Source organism: Aulonocara sp. 'chitande type north' Nkhata Bay, linkage group LG3 (genome assembly GCF_057382095.1).
Source record: "Aulonocara sp. 'chitande type north' Nkhata Bay isolate Kocher_YH1m ecotype deep benthic linkage group LG3, A_spYH_male_GT1.1, whole genome shotgun sequence".
NCBI lineage: Eukaryota > Metazoa > Chordata > Actinopteri > Cichliformes > Cichlidae > Aulonocara > Aulonocara sp. 'chitande type north' Nkhata Bay.
In genome coordinates this window covers 14304897-14322112 of record NC_141346.1, presented here as the reverse complement: position 1 = coordinate 14322112, position 17216 = coordinate 14304897, and the positions used below count along the sequence as shown (strand labels likewise).

The window sequence follows — 17216 nt, the reverse complement described above, 5'->3', positions numbered from 1 at the left end:
AGCTTTTTGCAATGTGTGCACTGGAGTGATGACTGACATTTTTGCTGCAGCGAACATCATCCTCACTGTGGCTCAGAGTAAGAAGGAAACAACTGCAGAACAAACAACCTGATGTGCAATTGATAAGATAAGATAATGCTGGATGTATTTGAAATTAAAGAAAAAAAACCCTCAGAATCTTTTAATTTAATGTCTTATTGAAATGTCCTGACTTTATCTCTGTCTTACAGTTGTTGACCATTGACCTTAAATAAATTATTATAAATAATAACAATAAGAGCCAGTTTAAAGTTGTGTGTTTAAAGGTTCGTCTTAATGGTTCCTAAACCAACTCTGGATGTGTTTGATGTCTGTCTGCTGGATGATCAGATCATCTGTCTGTACCTGAATGTTCACTGACAACACAGAGTCTGAACATCAGCAGGAGACTCAGAGTTCATGTGGAAAAAAACTAATTTGAAACAGGCTGCAGGTCAACAGGAGGCTGTTATGAATCCTGACTCTGTTGTGGTTTATGTTTATTGTAGATCAGAAAACCAACAACAGCAGCAGCAACAAGAAGAACAGCAGAAACTGACAGACCAACTTTCAGTCCAACAGATCCGTCCTCTGTGTCTCCTCCTGTCTGACCTGCAGGTGAGAAACAGGTGTGAGGTGTCAGCTGTCAGGTAGGTGATGAGTGAAGAACAGAACAGAATCCATTTCCTCTTCAAACTGCTGTCAGACATTATCTACTGCACTCTGATCACATCACTCAGACCAGCTGCTTTCTACAAAGTCTCATCAACAACATCTTTAGAAACAAACATCAACAAGCAGGAAGCAGCTTCACCTCTGATCACACACACACTCAACTCTACTCACTCACCTGGAGGAACGACAACCAGGTCGGTGCTGTTGATTAGAGTCATAGGTCCTCCCACTTCCTGGACAACACGACACTCGTATGTTCCATTATCATTAATCGTCACATTCTTCAGAATCAAAGACACGTCTCCATCCTTCATCTGTCTGTCCTGCAGATCCACCCGGTTCTTAAAAGATGGATGCTGATCATCTGAGTGAACGTGCCCATCCCGGTACAAAAACACATATCCATCTCCCAGGTCAGCTCTGTTCCACTCTGCAGCTCTGATGTTGTTGTTCGGAGATCGACATGTCAGAGTGACGTTATGTCCCGACTCAGCTGTGATGGTGTTCTGGACTGAAAGAGGAAACAACACAGAGCAGAGAGGTTAAAGGTCAAGGTACAACTGTTTGACCAAAACACCTATTGAGTGGACTCTACCAAGTATCCAACATCATGGGGAATTATTCATAAATGACTGGAGTAATCTTTTTCTTTAACGTCTCAAACTCTACAAGCCTCATCAGCACAATATAGGTTGAAGTTCAGTACAATTAGAAAAAGGCTGAAAAATGCAAAGTTGGATCTGAACAGAAAACAGGGGCGGAGACTGTCAGCCAGATCCCCAGCTACTGAATTCACTTACATCCAAGACAACTGGGCGTTCGTGAGCCAAGAGTTGGGAGTTCGCCTTGTAATCAGAAGGTTGCCGGTTCGAGCCCCGGCTTAGACAGTCGTTGTGTCCTTGGGCAAGACACTTCACTCTGTGGTGGTTAGAGGGCCTGGTGGCGCCAGTGTCCGGCAGCCTCGCCTCTGTCAGTGCGCCCCAATGTAGCTTGCCATGACCAGTGTGTGAATGTGGGGATGACTCGGTGTGTGAAGCGCTTTGGGGTCCTTAGGGACTGGTAAACTATACAAATACAGGCCACAGTGTTGTTGTTCCTCCAGGTGAGTGAGTAGAGTTGAGTGTGTGTGATCAGAGGTGAAGCTGCTTCCTGGTTGTTGATGTGTGTTAGTGGGTGTGTGACAGCAAATGGAAAAAAAAAAATGACGGTAAGTGCAGGTTAAACTCAGCAGTTTGCAGTGATGGATGTGGTCACTGGTAGGTTAGGGCCTGGTATACTACTGATTATTATGGGACTCTTTTCTAAAACCAACAGAATGTGTGAGAGAAAGCAGCCTCTCTGCATGCTGCCTTTATGGAGCTACAGCTGTTTGTATACACTGAACTAAAAGCTTTGTAGCTGCATCCTGACTCCTGAAACTACAATATTTCTAATTGCGACAACATATTTTTCACTGTTCACTCTTTTATAGCTCTTAGAAAGCTTTTTCCCACAATCCATCAGACTCTTGTGTGTATATATTCTTTTGTTGTCTTACTATTGTGTCTCCCCCCACCCAAAACCACCACACACACCCAAACAATTTACTAATTGACTGTATAACCCTCCACATAGCACTGCCTTTGTAATGCAGATGCTGCTCTATGAACAATCCTACTCACATGTCCAGCTCATGTTTACAAGCTGCTACGTTTTCTGGTCACTTTCAATCATTCAACCTGTAAATTGTAAAATGTAAATTTTAATTTGTTATTGATCCTTTTACCTTAGTCTTAATGGCATATAAATTCTCTTCTTATATTTATTGTTGTTTTTTGCACTCAATGGATCTCTATACACACTGTACTGTATATTGCAAAAGTGGGAAAAAAAAACCTTTGACTTATAACCATTTCTGTGTATATACTATATACGATTTCTATTTATTCATTTGTTCTTTAATTTAGTGTGTGTGTGTGTGTGTGTGTATGTATATATATATATATATATATATATATATATATATATATATATATATATATATATATATATATATATATATATATATATATATATTTTTTTTTTTTTTTTTTTTTTTCTTTTTTTGTCTTAATAGTGTGTCTTTTTCCTTACACTGAACGGGTTTGCATACAATTTTCGTTTTTCTTAAAGCTCAATGACAATAAAGATTCTGATTCTGAAAAATTTGACAAACTGAATCAATATGAAATCCTTTGGTTAAATTATTAATAATATTTCTCAGAGTAATACTCAGTTTCTAACAGTTAAATCTCACCTGCAGAAACAAACATGAAAGTGGAGCAGAGTGCCACAGTTACAGTAGACATGTCTCCCCACTTTTGCCAAATGCCCACACAGGCCACATGACATCTCCTGAACACAGCAATTCCCTCCAGGTTGCTGCAGGTTCCAGGTCAAAAAGGGTTGCACTGTCAACCAGCAGCCTCATCAGGTAGTCCCGGTTGTCCGACCAGAGACTGCCGGGACTGTGGCAGCCAGAGGTGGCGGCGTGCCACCCAAAATGAGGCTAAGAAGGAGCTATGGCTTGCTCCTTCATGAGCGAGGCTAGGCGGTTTGGGAGTAGGAACATGAGGAGTGGAGGAGTGGAGAGGGCACGTGTAGAGCCAAAACATCGAGCACGGGCCTACTCCACTCTGTGTAACAGTATACGTGATAAGCAGGGGTTTCACGGCCTAATAAAGCAAGTTGAGAGCCCAAGCAGAGCAGACATTGATCACTCCAATCCTCTAAAGGTATGGAAATGCCACACTAAACAATTTTGAGATGTAGGGGCTGCCATACTGCATGATCAAAACAAAGGGGCGCAGTGACCTACACCTGTTTTCACACCTTGGCTCATGTGATTGTGTAGAGGAACATTAGGGGGTCCTTTGTCCCTCTTGGGTGGGGATATTCCTACAGGGCTTAAATCTGGGACTCTCCACCATTTGACCCTTAGAACTGAAGAAGTTTCTTGGGTGAGAGGTGAAAGATCTTCAAGCAATTGAAAGAAGTTCAGATGCTTTTCTTTCAAAGCTCCTTAGACTACGATGCCTGAACGATGCCCAGAAGTAGCAGAACGACAGTCTTGATATGAAAGAGAAGTTGCATTAAAGTGGTGTTTGATATGTCCATCCATCCATCCATTCGCTTATCCTTTTCAGGGTCGCGGGGGGCGCTGGAGCCTATCCCAGCTGTCATAGGGCGAGAGGCAGGGTACACCCTGGACGGGTCGCCAGTCTGTCACAGGGCTAACACACAGGGACAGACAACCATTCGCACTCACATTCATTCGCACATTCACACCTAGTGACAATTTGGATTATCCAATTAACCTATCCCCACAAGCTGCATGTCTTTGGACGGTGGGAGGACGGTGTTTGATATGTTGGATCAATAAAATAGGAATTTCTTTAGAAATAATTTTATGGTTCAGGATTTACGGGGTTAGCATCCACTAGAAAGGAAATGACATTTGAAATTAAGTCTCACTCATTTTTGTGGGTGGATGTTAACTGAATTGTAACCATGGCAACTGAAACTTTTTACCTAAAAGACTGATAATGATGTTAGAAAAAGACAGCAAACACTTACTGTTGCTCCCAAGAGATCTTGTTAATCGTCCAAAACTCTTCTGATCATCAAAATGGAAAACGAAGATTGATATAAAGATGAATATAAAAAACAATGTGAGGTTGGTATAATCCATCTGCTTTCTCTGTAAGTCAAAAGGAAGGCTTATTCAAAACAAGCAATTAAAAAAATAGTAAATTAAAATACTCTGTGTGTGAAATCAACTGTGTACAAAACAGCTGAACTAACCTGACTCTTGTTTCGTTTGACATCCTATTTTATAGACGCATCTCAGACATGTCTGCTTAGCAAAACCACTCAACCCACAGTCGACGACTGCAAAGTGACAGACGTATTACAATAACAGGAAATGAACCTGGAGAGAAAACCTTTCACTCTGTCTGTCAGTTAATTGAAATAAACTTGTTCTAATGAATAAAGTCAATGGTCATGACCTCCTGCACAGCTGTTCTGAAGAACTTTGTCCAACTTTGATTGTCTTTAAGTTGTGTTGGAGCCACAGAGAGCAGATCTTTGTTCTTTATGCCAGCGGTCCCCAACCTTTTTTGCGCCACGGACCGGTTTATGCCCAACATTATTTTCACAGACTGGCCTTTAAGGTGTTGCGGATAAATACAACAAAATAAAACTAGTACTGGTACCGAAAAAAAATAAGATTTATTCATAACACACGTGAAAAGACCCAGGAAAACCGAGTTAACGCTAAAAACGATAACAAAATAACGCTGAAAACCGATAAAAACCCTGAAAACCATACATTTCACACCTGAGCCTCAACTCTCACGGCCCGGTACCAAACGACTCACGGACCGGTACCGGTCCGAGGCCCGGGGGTTGGGGACCGCTGCTTTATGTAGAACCAGTGAGGCTGTTTGGACTTTCCTATGAAACATCAGTGCAGGAGTCTCTCAGTACATCTGTTTACAGTGAGGACAAAGAAGCAGCAGAAACACACACAGAGGAAACATGTAGAGACAGGCAGCAGCAAATAGTCCGCAGGGAGAGAGGGCATGCATCAGCTGCAGCACTTCCTGGAAATCACATGATTGTAATCACTAAACAGCTAAAAGAGGTCATTAACACTTAATGTTGTTCTGAAGGGTCTCTGAGACCCTCAAACACTCTTCTGATCATCAGGATGGGAAAACAGTTTTGGAAGTTTTATTCCACACAAAGAAAAGTTTTTTGAAAAATGAAAACAGTTCTTTAGAAAGCAACAAGTTCAAATCTGTGGGTGAACTGCACTGTGCCCCAAGTAAGCACAGACCAACTTCCTGTTATCTCCCTTTGATGTTATGTCTATACAGACACGTCTTGTATCTGCAGTGCCCATCACATGTCTGAGTAAGAAATCTTGATGAATGTAGCCGACGCTGAAATATGTGTGTGGGTTGCCATGACAACAGCAGAAGAGCGTCTGAGATCGTTATAGTTTTTCTATTTGTTTTCTTTATTTGGTACTCATGTTTATGTGTTATATACTTGTGCACTTTGTGAAAAGAAGTAAGTGGCTGGGATGGATGTCATATTGATAGCATCTTACCTGTTTCTAGTTTTCACGCTGCGCCGTGATTGTGAGAGGAATAAAAAGGAATTGTGGACGTGAAGCGTGGATTCTTTTGACCAGAGTAGATACACAAAGCAACAGGAAGTGAACTTGTTTCCATAAAACAGGTTGAACAGATGTGCAGAGACAACGCCCCACTCTGTTTGTGAATTTAGATCATCTTGGTCTGATTAATAAAAGGTCGTGACCTCCTGTACAAACACAAAACAGAAAAAAGGACAAGACTCTACAGGCCTCAGTGATCAGGGAAAAGATGAAGGGAGATGTGTAAAAATAACTCAGTTGTTTGGTGGCTATTGCGGAGCTTCCACAGATTCAGTAACATTAGCAAGTGGTGGAGGCCAGCAGGTGCAACACGCTGTCAGGTGGATGACAGAAAGGCAGGAGGAGCAGAGACTATTTTGAAAAGGGTCTTGTGTTCTGTGTTCATGTGGTTAGTTTTATTCTTTCCTGTGCATCGTTATGTTTATCCTAATCAGCGGATTCCTCATGTGTCTCCACTTCCCCTGATCGCCTCATGTGTGTATTTAGGTCCCCTGTTTTCTAAATGTCTTTGTCAAGTCGTCTGTTATCCCCACCATTGTCTTAGTCATTGCTATAGTCACAGTCCTAGAGCTTCATAGTGTTTGTTTCGTAGTGTTTTTTAGTTTGCTTAGGGTTACATGTTCAACTCCTGCCATCATCCAAATAAAGGATTGCTTTTGTTTAAACCTGCAACTCTTCGTCCACATCTACTTTTGGGTCCTGTTTCAAAAACACACCGGCGCACCCCGCCGTGACAGATTGTCCCGTATTTCAGCTACAATGAAAAAGACACAAAGCTGGAGTTATTCTGTGTTTACGCTGCACAGCTGCCTCTTCTTCTCTCATTTGCCCTGCCATGCTGTTTATTGATGTGGTAAATGAATGGTTTATGAAAATATATCTAAATCTGTCATCAGTAATCAGTAATGGTCATGTCTCACCTCTAGTCTTCTCTGTCTTAATTTCAGGTTTTCACCATGTGTTGTAGATAGTTCAGGAGGTTAACTCGACCAAGCAGTCTACTTTCAGGTACTGTTTAGAATACCAGGATAGGGAGGATGGTGTAGGTTTAAGTTTATTAGACTGATGCATATGTACCAACAAGACTGTACATCACTGTGACAACAGCGTTTGTTTTCATTCAAAGGCTTTATGGTTTTTCCTATAATACCTGGTGGGCCGGTCTCTAGTCAAAATGCCCGGGCCAGTACAGCCCTGTGTGTGTGGACGGGTATTACTTATTGTCCTGGGTAGGGATGGGTATCAAAACCTGGTTCTTGTTGAGAACCGGTTCCCACTGTTTCAATTCCTTGGAATTGTTCGCCTTTTTTGCAATCTATTCCCTTATCAACTCCAGTCTCCCTGAATGACGTCACCACGTTGCGGAGCGTCATTTACCTGGCAGGAAACTTGGCGCCTAAGCGGCTCAAAGGCTCAAAAGTTTGGTTATACTTTACGAGAACAGATCACAACAGGGCAACTTGCAATACTTGCAAAGTAGATATTTCATTTAATGGAGGAAACACTACGAATATGCAAAAGCATTTGCTCACAAAACACGCGATAACCTTAAATGAATGTCGTGTTTTTAATTCCGCTCCGGCCTCGTGAATCTCAACCCAGCAGCAGCGGTAACGTTTGCACGCCCTCTCCCGTTAATGCGGCAGGTAAATAATCAACTAACAGTGCATATTATGTTAGCGCGATCTGCCTTATTACAAAACCTGCCATTACTGTGCATTTAGGTGACCATGATGAGAGAGACAGAGTCTGGCTCAGATGCTGGCAGTTCTCGCTGCAGTCTACCGGTAGCATCTCTTTTCAGAATAGATGAATGTCACCGAGCAGTGACTAAGTTCGTAGTAATAGGCTTGCACCCCTTTGCACAGCAGATGCCCCCGATTTGCGGTAAGTGAATGTGTTCAATTGTAGGCAGGGACATTACTGGGTATTCTTGTATAATGCTACTGAATAATTTATGTTATTATTTTACTTTTTTTTTTTCCTGGGGACCCCGTGACACCCCATCGAAGAGCTGTGGATCTCTTAAGATCTTAAGATGTTAGGTTTGCAAGGCCATGTTACTCCTAAATTACATTACATTACAAGTAACGCGTTACTGCCCATCTCTGTTTATGTCACAAAGGCACATTTGCAATGTAAACACTGTCACTAAGTAGAAAACCAGCAGAGTGATACACCTCCTGTTGTCAGGCCTGCAGGTTTATCCCTGTGCTGTTCTGTCTTTTGGTGGAAAAACATGTTTTTTACTGGCACACATCATTTGTGGGGCATCTTATTGTGACACCTGATTGTTCTCTTATTTTAGTTTTAGTAATATTTTTAAATGGTTGTACAAAATGACTTCTCTGCTAATCACAGTTTGGCCATAACGAACACCCTGTTCGAACATAAGAGTGTCCATAAGTGCACGTGGCACCAGGGTGCTCTAGGCCGTAGGTCGATGATCGATTTTGTAATCGTATCACCAGACCTGCGACCATATGTTCTGGACACTCGGGTAAAGAGAGGGGCTGAGCTGAGATGAGTTGGATCAGGTGGCGGGGGAGGACGCTGGACAAACCTGGTGCACCTAAACACGTAGTGAGGGTGTGCTGGGAACGTCTAGTGATGGGTTTAGATTTTGTTATTGTCATTTGTATTAAGAAATATTTAAGCATGTATGCTTAGAGGTGTATAATCATTTGTAGGTTGAAAGAATGTCTCATCCTAGAAGGTCTGTAACAGCTCTGTGTAGCATGAAGGGGGAGTGCGTTCACTCCCTCTACAGAGTGTTCCGGCATGGATTACACACCTCCTAGGAAAGGCCGTATCTTCTCTTGCTGATATATGGTATAGCAAACACACGTATATCTGTTTAAGTATAAGAGCCTTTTGTTCAGATGGACCGCTAGACTCCTGGCACCAGCTTTGGGGAGTCTTCACAGGGTCACATCTGGACCACACACACACACACACACACACACACACACACACACACACACACACACACACACACACACAGTATTCTTTGTTCACATGTATACCTATGTAAGATGTCATATGTTAATGACCCTATGCATATTCATGTAACCACAATAAAAAGGAGTGCTATGGGGAGCCTGGCTGAGAGTCTGACAGTGGTCAAGTGGTGGAACGACACTTGGCTCCAGGCAGGTCTCCCTCATGCATGGGTAAACCAGAGAACTTTGGTGCCTTGTGTCTTGCTTTTTGCTGCGTAGCAGATTGTCCTTAACGTTCCAGCGAGTAGGTTTATGCTACAAACCTATCATCTAGCAGAGGCCCCAGTCCGCGAGATCTTCAACGCACACCTCCGGCAGAGCTTCAACAGCATTCCGAGGGAGACTGGGGACATTGAGTCCGAATGGACCATGTTCAGCGTCTCCATTGCCGAAGCTGCTGCATTGAGCTGCGGCCGCAAGGTGGTTGGTGCCTGCCGTGGTGGTAATCCCCGAACCAAATGGTGGACACCAGAGGTGAAGGGAGCCACCAGGCTGAAGAAGGAGTCCTATCGGGCTTGGTTAGCCTGTGGGACTCCGGAGGCAGCCAACAGGTATCGACAGGCCAAGTGGAATGCAGCTCGGGCAGTGGCTGAAGTAAAAACTCGGGTGTGGGAGGAGTTCGGAGAGGCCATGGAAAAAGACTTTCGGACTGCCTCGAAGAGATTCTGGCAAACCATCAGGCGTCTCAGGAGGGGAAAGCGGTGCTCTACCTGAACTGTGTATAGTGCTGGCGGAGTGCTGCTGACGTCGACTGAGAAAATGGCCAGGCGGTGGAAGGAATACTTCGAGGACCTCCTTAATCCCACTGACACATCTTCCGAGGAGGAAGCAGAGTCTGGGGATGAGGGGAATGACCCGCCAATTTCCGGGGGCGAGGTCACTGAGGCAGTTAAACAACTCCTTGGTGGCAGAGCCCCTGGTGTTGACGAGGTCCGCCCCGAGTTCCTGAAGGCTCTGGACGTTGTAGGGCTGTCCTGGTTGACACGCCTTTGCAATGTTGTGTGGAGATCAGGGGCAGTACCTGTGGACTGGCAGACCGGGGTTGTGGTCCCCATCTTTAAGAATGGGGACCGGAGGGTGTGTTCCAACTACAGGGGGATCACGCTCCTCAGCCTCCCTGGGAAAGTCTATGCCAGGGTGCTGGAAAGGAGAGTTCGTCCGCTAGTCGAACCTCGGATACAGGAGGAACAATGCGGTTTTCGTCCTGGTCGCGGAACACTGGACCAGCTCTTTATCCTCTCGAGGATACTTGAGGGTGCATGGGAGTTTGCCCAACCAGTCTACATGTGTTTTGTGGACTTGGAGAAGGCATTCGACCGTGTCCCTCGAGGTGTCCTATGGGAGGTGTTGCGGGAGTATGGGGTGTCTGGCCTATTGCTATGGGCCATTCGATCCCTATACAACCCTTGTAAGAGCTTGGTTCACATTGCCGGCAATAAGTCGGTCTCGTTCCCGGTGGATGATGGGCTCTGCCAGGGCTGCCCTTTGTCTCCGGTTCTGTTCATAATTTTTATGGACAGGATTTCTAGGCACAGCCAAGTGGCGGAGGGCTTTCGCTTTGGTGGCCTCAGAATCTCATCTCTGATTTTTGCAGATGATGTGGTTCTGTTGGCTTCATCGGGTGAGGGCCTCCAGCTCGCACTGGAACGGTTCGCAGCCAAGTGTGAAGCAGCGGGAATGAGGATCAGCACCTCCAAATCTGAGGCCATGGTTCTCAGCGGGAAAAGGGTGGAGTGCCCACTCCGGTTCTGGGATGAGTTCCTGCCCCAAGTGGAGGAGTTCAAGTATCTCGGGGTCTTGTTCGCGAGTGATGGGAGAAGGGAGCCGGAGATCGACAGACGGATTGGGGCTGCAGCTGCAGTAATGCGGACGCTGCACCGGTCTGTCGTGGTGAAGAGGGAGCTGAGTGTAAAAGCGAAGCTCTCAATTTACCGGTCGATCTACGTCCCTACCCTCACCTATGGCCACGAGCTGTGGCTAGTGACCGAAAGAACGAGATCGCGGATACAAGCGGCAGAAATGAGCTTCCTCCGAAGGGTGGCTGGCCTCTCCCTTAGAGATAGGGTGAGAAGTTCGGCCATCCGGGAGGGGCTCAGAGTAGAGCAGCTGCTGCTCCACATCGAAAGGAGCCAGCTGAGGTGGTTTGGGCATCTGACAAGGATGCCCCCCTTGTCAGATGCTACAATGTAGCTTGCCATCACCTGTGTGTGACTGGGTGGATGACTGAATGTAGTGTAAAGCGCTTTGGGGTCGATAGGGACTAAGTAAGGCCCTATACAAATACAGGCCATTTACCATTTTAAGTTGTGTTGGAGCCACAGAGAGCAAATCTTTGTTCTTCATGGAGAACCAGTGAGGCTGTTTGGACTTTCCTATGAAACTTCAGTGCAGGAGTCTCTCAGTACATCTGTTTACAGTGAGGGAGAAAAAAGCAGCAGAAACACACACACTTTCATCTGAATGAAAAAAAACCAAACAAAATTATAATGTATTTAAAAATAAACCTAATATACGCCCCCTTGGCTAGCCCAACTGCAGAAACACACTGGTGATCCGCAGCTAGACAAAGGGCCTCCTCCGAGTGGTGTAAAACAAAAACAAAATATACATTAAAATAAATGAATCCTTCAATCTAGAGCATGTATCCAAGTCCTCTAATTGGATGATTCAGTCCATTAATGCCTTCTATATCTGGCATGTACGGCGCCACTGTGCTCTAGAATGTTAACTTCTAGGAAGCTGGCAGCAGAAAGTATTACATATATTACTTATATTACAAGATTTTTTGTAAAATGACAAAAAAAAAACCCGCAAAACAACTTAAAAATTCTTTATAATGCTGTTTTTCTGTAACATGTTAAACACAACATTGTGCCACAATCACTGATGGATGAAATATGACTCACTGACTCCTTTTTAGGTTTATTCAACACAAGCATTTTTAAATGTGAACAATTAAAAAAATGTAGCAAGTTAATCTGTAGGTGAACGGATCTCAGATGAACAAAGCTGATTCAAATTACTCCTGTTTCACTTTGACATCCTGTTTTTACAGATGCATCTTAGATATCTGTAAACCATTTAACCCACAGTCAGCCTCATTTGCAATGTATTACTGTAACAGGAAATGACCTTGTTTCAAAGAAAACAGGTCGGTGTATAGAGACAACCCTCCACAGTGTCTGTCAGTGAAATAAAATGAACTTGGTCTAATGAGTAAAGGTCATGACCTCCTGTGCAGCTGTTCTGGAGAACTTCGTCCAACTCTGATTGTCTTTAAGTTGTGTTGGAGCCACAGAGAGCAAATCTTTGTTCTTCATGGAGAACCAGTGAGGCTGTTTACAGTGAGGGACAAAGAAGCAGCAGAAACAGACGAGCAGTAACCGTTTATAATGGAGGTGATTTTCTTCAATATGTTGTATCAGATAAAGTCTGGCAGTTTTTCTTGAATTTGTTTAATATATGTTTTCACAGATGAAAGCATCCAACAGTAAAACAGGCTCAGTGTCTCTCCAGAATTTGCTGTGTAGCAGGGTTTTTCATTTTCTCTTGACTGGATTGTTCAGCCTGAATTGCTGTGTGTTGCTGACCTACAGCAGACAAGAGCTTCTGGAAATTACTCCAGTAGTTTTGTCGCCGATCTCGACTCATCCCAGAGATCTCCAGAACACCAGAGGCTGCCCACTATTCCCGGCCGGGCGGATGTGCATGCAGGTGGTGCCAAGAATGTAAACAAAGGTTGGGTTGGTGTAGAGGGCTCTGGGCTAAGCTAAAGCTAACACCACCTTGCTCCCTTTGTTCAACATTTTCCTCGCCAGTGTCCATTCTCTGACAAACAAAATGGATGAGATATAGAGCTCCCTCACCAACAACAGACAGATTATGGACTCAAATGGCATGTTTTTCATCGAAACATGGTTTAACAACAGTTGCCCGGCTGCTATTGAGTTAGTAGGACACCAGATACTGAGCTGACAGGCTAGCAGATGACTCTGGCAAGACCAGAGGTTGTTGTACCATATCACCCTATTAGAGCACTTCGCTCTCGCTCTGCAGGCTTACTTGTTGTTCCTAGAGTATTTAAAAGTAGAATGGGAGGCAGAGCCTTCAGTTTTCAGGCCCCTCTTCTGTGGAACCAGCTTCCAGTTTGGATTCAGGAGACAGACACTATCTCTACTTTTAAGATTAGGCTTAAAACTTTCCTTTTTGCTAAAGCATATAGTTAGGGCTGGATCAGGTGACTCTGAATCCTCCCTTAGTTATGCTGCAATAGACGCAGGCTGCCGGGGGATTCCCATGATGCATTGAGTTTTTCCTTTCCAGTCACCTTTCTCACTCACTATGTATTAACAGACCTCTCTGCACTGAATCATATCTGTTATTAACCTCTGTCTCTCTTCCACAGCATGTCTTTATCCTGTTTTCCTTCTCTCATCCCAACCGGTCGCAGCAGATTGCCCCGCCCCTCCCTGAGCCTGGTTCTGCTGGAGGTTTCTTCCTGTTAAAAGGGAGTTTTGGGGATATTTTGCGGGATATTTTGGCTTCACTTTTGCACAATGGTAGGAGGCGGTGTCGCGTCGTCCATCTTTTCTACAATCAATGGTCTTGACGGCTGCCTCTGTTATTTTCCCCTCAGGAGGAGCGTGGAACATCGGAGGGCAGCAGGCACGGGGTGTGTGTAGAACACACGAGAGTGGAGAACACGGAGCACGGACTTTTTGAGAAGGCACAACACGGGAGTCTGGAGAAAACAGGGGGCTTTATTGTTGTTTGGTTCCACTGTAAATAAACGCACTGTTCGCACACAGAGCACCGCGCCTGGGTCCTTCCCTAAACCCCCACGGTCTGCCAGCCAGACCGTGACACAAACATCCTTTTAATACAGTGAGTACTTTTGACTTCCTTAAATTTCTGAAACTAAAACCACAGTGGTCTTGCTGATTCTAGTTAACTAACCTCATTTTTTTCCTGTTTCGGCTAAGAACCGTCTTCTTCTCGTGAGAATGTGCTCTGTGGTAAAATGTGTCAGCGTACACTGAAAGCAGATGGCAGCTTTGTGGGTTTGGGTGTTTCCGTTTCAAACAAACTTTTGTATGAAGACTTTTGTTTCTCATCAGAGATGTTAAGAATACGAAGTGTGGGAACCTGCTGTTTTTTTTATAAAATCTTATATATAAGAAGAAAAGTAAAAGTATTTTGATGTTGCTGTAGTATAATATTGTAGTTGTTTTAAAATTTAAAGTAAAATGTTATGGTCAACAAAGAATAATCCAGCCGTAATCTACTCAACAGAGAAATTGAAGATGTCAGTTATGAGCAAATTGTCATCAGCTGCTTGTCAATTTTGAATAGAGTAAGGCTAGCTGTCTTCATGCTGAACAAAGCCAACCATGGCTTAGGTGCAAATTCCCTGCTGGCTGGGCCTCAGGATGTCAAGAATCAAGTGCACCCAAATGAGCGCATCAGTGGTCATGTGCTCATCACGTCGAGGGAGAGTGAGGCTGTGTCCCGATTTGGAGACCGCATTTTGAGTGGAATTACGTCACCACCACACGACGATGGCTGTCCCAATTTGAAGTGTACTTCAAATGCATACTCCAAATGTGCCGTCGATTTTCCCAAATATCAAGCGTGGTCCGGTGCACACTTCGTGGTCCCATATATCCCACAATGCACAGCGTGATGCAGCCAGGTCAGTGCGTAATGATGGCATCAGCTGCGGACGAGGTTGAAACGGTGGTAGGGGACAGCAACTACTGCAAATGTGTGAAGGAGCGAAACAAATGCCAAGATGTATAAGTTAATGGAAAGTTAATAGTAAATGTCAAGGTGAATCATGTGACACCTGTCGGGCCCACGTGACCGTAATCGCACAGACCCGCAAAGCTGTGAATCCTGTACCAGACGGAGGGCAGTATGAATAAAAGTACCACCACTACAAGTGCAATCAACTGTACTCAGTGTTGGGGAGTAACGGAATACATGTACCGTTGTTACGTATTTAAAATACAAAATATGAGTAACTGTATTCCGTTACAGTTACCGTTTAAAAAGGTGGTATTTAGAATACAGTTACTTTGTTGAAATAAATGGATTGCACTGCGGTACTTTCCTGTTTCATTTTGTCGCGGGTCAGGACTGTTGTTCCAGGCGGCAGCGTTACGGTTGCCATGGTTACAGGGCGACGCTCTCTCTGCGTTTCCTGGGTGAGAGAGCGCCTTTTTGTTGTTGTTGTTGTGCTAAGCTAACAGGCAGATTGCTACAGGTATAGCTCTAAAGAATGTAGCATCATGGGCAGTGTAGTCCGTGTTGCAGGGAGAATGGACTGCCATACACGTTATGTGTCTGTGAGCGCGAGGAGGGAGAAAAAGGCGAGTGGAAAAGAACGAGCTGTCATCAAGCAGAAACGGGAGCTGGAAGCATGTAAATATAATAATAACCACTGCAGCCAAGAAGAGTGCCTGACGAGCCCAGTTGTAAGTAAGCTATTAAGACTCGACTGTACACCGTGTTCGTGTTTTCCTCCGAAAACAAGTTCCGTTGGAGCAGTCTTTCAAAGCCTCTCTCTGTCTCTCGCAAGAAAAGTTGATCCACACAACAAAGTAAAGCTATTTTTCAGCTACGAGCCTGACACGGAACCAACGTATTAGTCAGAGGTCCCTTTACTACAGTTCGGAGTCGCGGACCTTCAGTAATAGTAATAAGTCACACAGCAATAGTACATTCAGGTAGTTGTAAACAGCATGATAATATATTAAGTAATCCAAAGTATTCAGAATACATTACTCTCATTAAGTAACGTAACAGAATACATTAGAAAATACATTTTGGGGCATATATTCTGTAATCTGTAGTGGAATACATTTTAAAAGTAACCTTCCCAACACTGACTGTACTAATATGACCCTTCCTGAGCCGCAAACAGAAATGTCAACATATACCAGGCAGGAATGCCAGCCAACTGCCACTTGTGATGCCCTCAGAAGTGCAAGTATCCAGCGACGGGCGAGGGTGCAAGTGGGGAAGCCCACTGCCGCAACATGGCCCTAGTTTGGTGCCATGGATGAGGTGCTAGGACACCTGTCCTAATCTCCTCCATCCAGTAGGACACACCAGGACCCAGTGCAGCAGTTGGCAACCCACTCCCACACCAGAAGGGGTAGGAGGATGAGGAGCCGCCTGAGGCACGGGTGGCGAAAAAGAGGAGGGACGAGGAGGATGAGCTCTTTGCCCTAATAAAAGAGGACATGGCTCAGCAACACCAAACGGAGGAACGGAGAGCCGAGAGGATGGACAGGCTGATAGGTGTCCTCAAAAAGCTAGTGGAGCAGAAAAAGGACTGAGCCATGTCCACAGACAGCCACTGTACATAGTTGCACTTTATTTATGCTGGCACCCCAACCTTTGTTTTGTACAAACATGATTATTTCAGTTGTGTAAATAAAACAGCCAGAACATCCCAACTGTGAGTGCATGTCTGTCACAAACTACATAACACAATTTCGGGGGGGCCTGACCTATTGCACATGCCAAATTGTGAAAATATAAACAGTGCAACGTAAAACACAACATGATTGTGGGAAATGCACTGCCCACTGTGGTCCAGGATAAACCTGAGTGTCCCAGCATGCACATACATCATCAACCAGGCCTGACATTTGCCTGAGCAGGGAGTCTTGGGCAGTGCTGCTTGGTCCGCTGGACCAGGACCAGAGAGATGAGGGAGGTGCCACAGGTAAGACCCCCGGTTCGCATAACCATGTACTGAGTGGAGCATCCCACATAGGCGTCCCCAGATGTTGCTCAGGCATGCTGATTCCCACTGTCCACCACATCATCCACCACTTGGGTCTGCAGGGCTGGTGAAACTGACAGCTGCCATGTCCCTGGATTGTAATCATGGCGGTGGGAAAACGACATGGTAACAACAAGCATGTTAATACAGATCTGTCACGTGAAATCCCAGCACTGTGCAGATGCACCATTAAGGGATACTTGCCTGATGACAATAATCGTGGTCTGGGGGTACCTCCTCCAGGGCAGACACCTCAGCAAATAGCTGGTCCCGCCAGTGTGCACCACTGACTACCTCCACACCATTCTCCCCATCATCTTGGGCATCATCCTCGGGCCCCTCATCTGGGGCCACAATGTCACCAGCACTGATGCAGATGCTGTGCAGCACGGCACGTGCTGTTATGACCTGCGACAGATGTTTAATCTTGTGAGTACAGTGTACATGCCAGATTATACAGTGCAGTTGCCATTATGATTCGACAAACAACAATGATGCTCATATTAGCGTGATGTACATG

General features: G+C 44.8%; 1 protein-coding gene across 1 annotated transcript; it reads right to left on the bottom strand.

Annotated features, from left to right (window-relative positions):
* Positions 1–487: 487 nt before the first annotated feature.
* Positions 488–4412, bottom strand: LOC147334084 (uncharacterized). Its single transcript, XM_086285869.1, has 3 exons — positions 4288–4412; positions 869–1204; positions 488–621 (listed from the first exon to the last, which is right to left on the bottom strand). The coding sequence occupies exons 1-3, from the start codon at positions 4400–4402 to the stop codon at positions 488–490; spliced, it is 585 nt and encodes a 194-aa protein (XP_086141995.1). The 5' UTR covers positions 4403–4412.
* Positions 4413–17216: the final 12804 nt, after the last annotated feature.